The 3116-nt window shown below is 36.0% G+C and overlaps 1 protein-coding gene across 1 annotated transcript; it reads left to right on the top strand.

Annotated features, from left to right (window-relative positions):
• The first annotated feature begins 1822 nt into the window (after positions 1 to 1822).
• Sld5 (DNA replication complex GINS protein Sld5) lies at positions 1823 to 2881 on the top strand. The gene is made up of 4 exons (XM_017605807.1): positions 1823 to 1921; positions 2012 to 2128; positions 2190 to 2643; positions 2707 to 2881. The coding sequence occupies exons 2-4, from the start codon at positions 2030 to 2032 to the stop codon at positions 2826 to 2828; spliced, it is 675 nt and encodes a 224-aa protein (XP_017461296.1). The 5' UTR covers positions 1823 to 1921; positions 2012 to 2029; the 3' UTR covers positions 2829 to 2881.
• Positions 2882 to 3116: the final 235 nt, after the last annotated feature.

Raw genomic sequence — 3116 nt, 5'->3', positions numbered from 1 at the left:
TTGCGGCGAATGTCAAAGCAAAAGCCGTAATAAACACGTGAGAGCAGTGGTGTATAGGGTTGCCGCTTCCTAGTTTTTTTGGAACCAAAAATGTAGCAACCCAATAAGCACTAAAACAATATTTCTCCAACCTTGGAGAAATTCATAGTTCTCAAGTTAATATCCAACGTCATTCCCCAACTCACCTCTAACCGACGCGCAGATACGTAAAAAGTGTTAGGGAAACGAATTTTTAATTACCAAGTGAAAAACTAAAGCTATATGAAGAGGAAAATTACCAACAAAAAGTAAATAATCTTCAGAGTATCCTCAAATAATCTGGAAAGAAAATAGAACGCGCAGTGAATCAAGTGGAAAAATGACTGTCGGACTGTATCCTGAAGTGAATTATTGTAATACGATTTTGCTTAACTACATCATACAAAAGGAGTAATAAAATGAAAAATTAATATTTAAATTCATCTATGTATGTCGTTTCAATCAAAAAGGTATAAGGTATTTTACTATTTCAATTTCAGTATTTCAATGATATGTATGAGACCAATTGGAGAATTACACTGGACTTCAAGTTGAGAACTACAATTTTCTCAACTTGAGAAACAGTCCCTTTTTCATACAAAGAAAAATGCCCTTTTTGTTGAGAACGCTATGATCCTCCACTTGAGGTACTGTTGGAGCACTTTGATGTCTTGAAATAAGCATTTGCCGCATGACGCCACCAGATAACATTCTCTCAATTTCGGTGTTTAAAACCATTTAAATCTTCTGCTGAATAATTTCCTAAAACTTAATCATAAATAATCCAATAGGGAACAGATTTTTATTTTGATTTAATATCAATCTGAAGTCGCTCTAAATTTCTTTAATTTTTGGTAATTTTTCTGCTGACGGTGTGACGCAGTTTCTTCTATACAAAGTATGTATGCTCGAAACTTTTTTATGGAAGAAATGGCACTTTATTAATTATGAAGCATGCTCAGAATAGGATGCTATTCTATCATTCTTGGATAGTGGCCAACGGCAGTGTTGCCAACTTTTGATTTCAAAAAGGCACCAAAAACTTGGAAGAAAGGCGTTTTACCAAACTAAAAGCACATTTTTTTTTTAATCAAAGGATGCTTTTTTCATAACCGTTTGTATTTAACAAAAGAAAAAATTAAATTTAACATAAGCAATTAATTACAAGAATACATACATAAATCAATACACAAAAGGTTTTCCCTCATAACGATTGAATAGCCTCAACACATGACTCATGCTTACGACATAATACCGATGTAATATTAAAACTACTATATCTCGAGAAAGAAAAATCGAATCGCAACACACGAAAATAATACCCTAAGTAGAAATGAGCAAAAAATTTGATGTTTTCATTATATAACCTCAAATATCGCAAAAACCCGTGTTTGGCAATCTGGGGGTAGGATATCTAAAAATTCTAGTACTAGAGCAATTGTTCGGCCAGATTTGGATTCAGCACCATTCAGGTGGTAAAAAAAAATCAAAATTTGTACAAACAATTAGGAAATAAAAAAAGAAATCCTTATCTTACCTGCGTACTAGCATTTTCAACGTGACTAGAATTCAACAAGGAGGGTTTGCAACTTCAGCTTTTTATCAATCATGGTTGTATTTTAGTGCATTTAAATTTGTATATTCTTGTAAATTCGGCATCTTCATGAGACTTCAGGTTTTAACTATCTCGGAGTAATATTAGTTCAAAAAAAGCACTAAAACAGGCACTAGGCACTAAGTCTTTTTTTTTGGCCTTTTAATCTTCAAACAGCACTAAATCTAGTGCTTAAAGCACCAAGTTGGCAATTGTGGCCACCGGCACTTCGATAGTGCAAAAAATAAAACCATCCGATACTATCGATACTACCATCGATAGTTTTACAGCTGTAAATCCTATCGCAAAGTAATGGACAAGATTACTTGTTTACAATTCACTTAATTTGTTTTTATTTGTTTGGGGGCCGCGGTGTTAAAATTTTTATTAATTTTATAGTTGAATTAGGGAATAATAATGTCCGACGACGATACCATTCATCCCTTAAGCGATTCTGAACATATTGCAGATTTTGACGACCACGTAGATGAGGAAGAGTTAATAACTGCACAAAAGGTAATACGTAACGTGCGCATAATAAAATCTTGAACTTCTGAACCCTTGCTTTCCCTCATAGGTACTAGAAATTGTAGAAACCGCATGGCAAAATGAATTATGTGCACCAGAAATTCTTCAACACCAAACCGACATGATGGAGCTGATGCTCGGTCAAGTCGCACACATGGAGGAAAATATGAAGGATTTAGATAAGAACGATTTTCGTTTCATTGTGCATCAAATGGAATTAGAACGCATACGCTATGTGATGGCCAGTTACCTACGTTGTCGATTGCAAAAGATAGAAACTTACACGCGACATATAATAAATGAGGAAGAGGCGCGAGATGTGTCTGAAAAAAGATTATCGCCGGAAGAGGCCAAATACGCGCAAGAGTATGCCGAAAATGTGGAGCAATACTTCCAGCAAGTGGCGTTGCAGTACATGCCCAATATGCAGCGTTCAGAGGCGGATCAACGAATAGTTCGTCCAAACCTAATGAGTCATGTTTTCATCAAAGCGAATGTGGCGGGTAAGAGCAATAAGTGAGCTTCAAATTAGTATTGAAAATATCGTCCTTTTCATACATTCCTAGTGCCTGCTGTTGTGGTTGGCGTCGATGACGAGGAGGTGGATCTAACTGCTGGCTCGCAGCACATAATACCCTACCAACTGGTATCCGATTTAATTCATAAAAATCAAGCGCAGCTAATTTAGAAGTAGTGTCTACCTGTAATAGATAGCATAAGTACAAGTATAGATGATTTAAATTAAGCTTATTTTATTCCGTATTCAAACGAGCTAAATTGCACTAATCCATTGTCAATGGCTTCAAAGGTTCAGTATCACTTCTGGCACCATTTCCGGCAGCATTTTGGGCAAGTGTATTAAACATAACACGCTTACGTGTTTGTGGCAATGGTACTGCTGTTCTAGGCGTAGCATGCACTTCTACAGTCGTTGGTTGTTGATCGCTTAAGATGGTATGGTCGAATCTCGGTTGCC

This window comes from Rhagoletis zephyria, unplaced genomic scaffold (genome assembly GCF_001687245.7).
Source record: "Rhagoletis zephyria isolate East Lansing unplaced genomic scaffold, Rhagoletis_zephyria_1.1 Rzeph_scaffold_37694, whole genome shotgun sequence".
Classification (NCBI taxonomy): domain Eukaryota; kingdom Metazoa; phylum Arthropoda; class Insecta; order Diptera; family Tephritidae; genus Rhagoletis; species Rhagoletis zephyria.
Note: the sequence above shows the minus strand (reverse complement) of the source record. Positions and strands in the feature narration are given on the sequence as shown.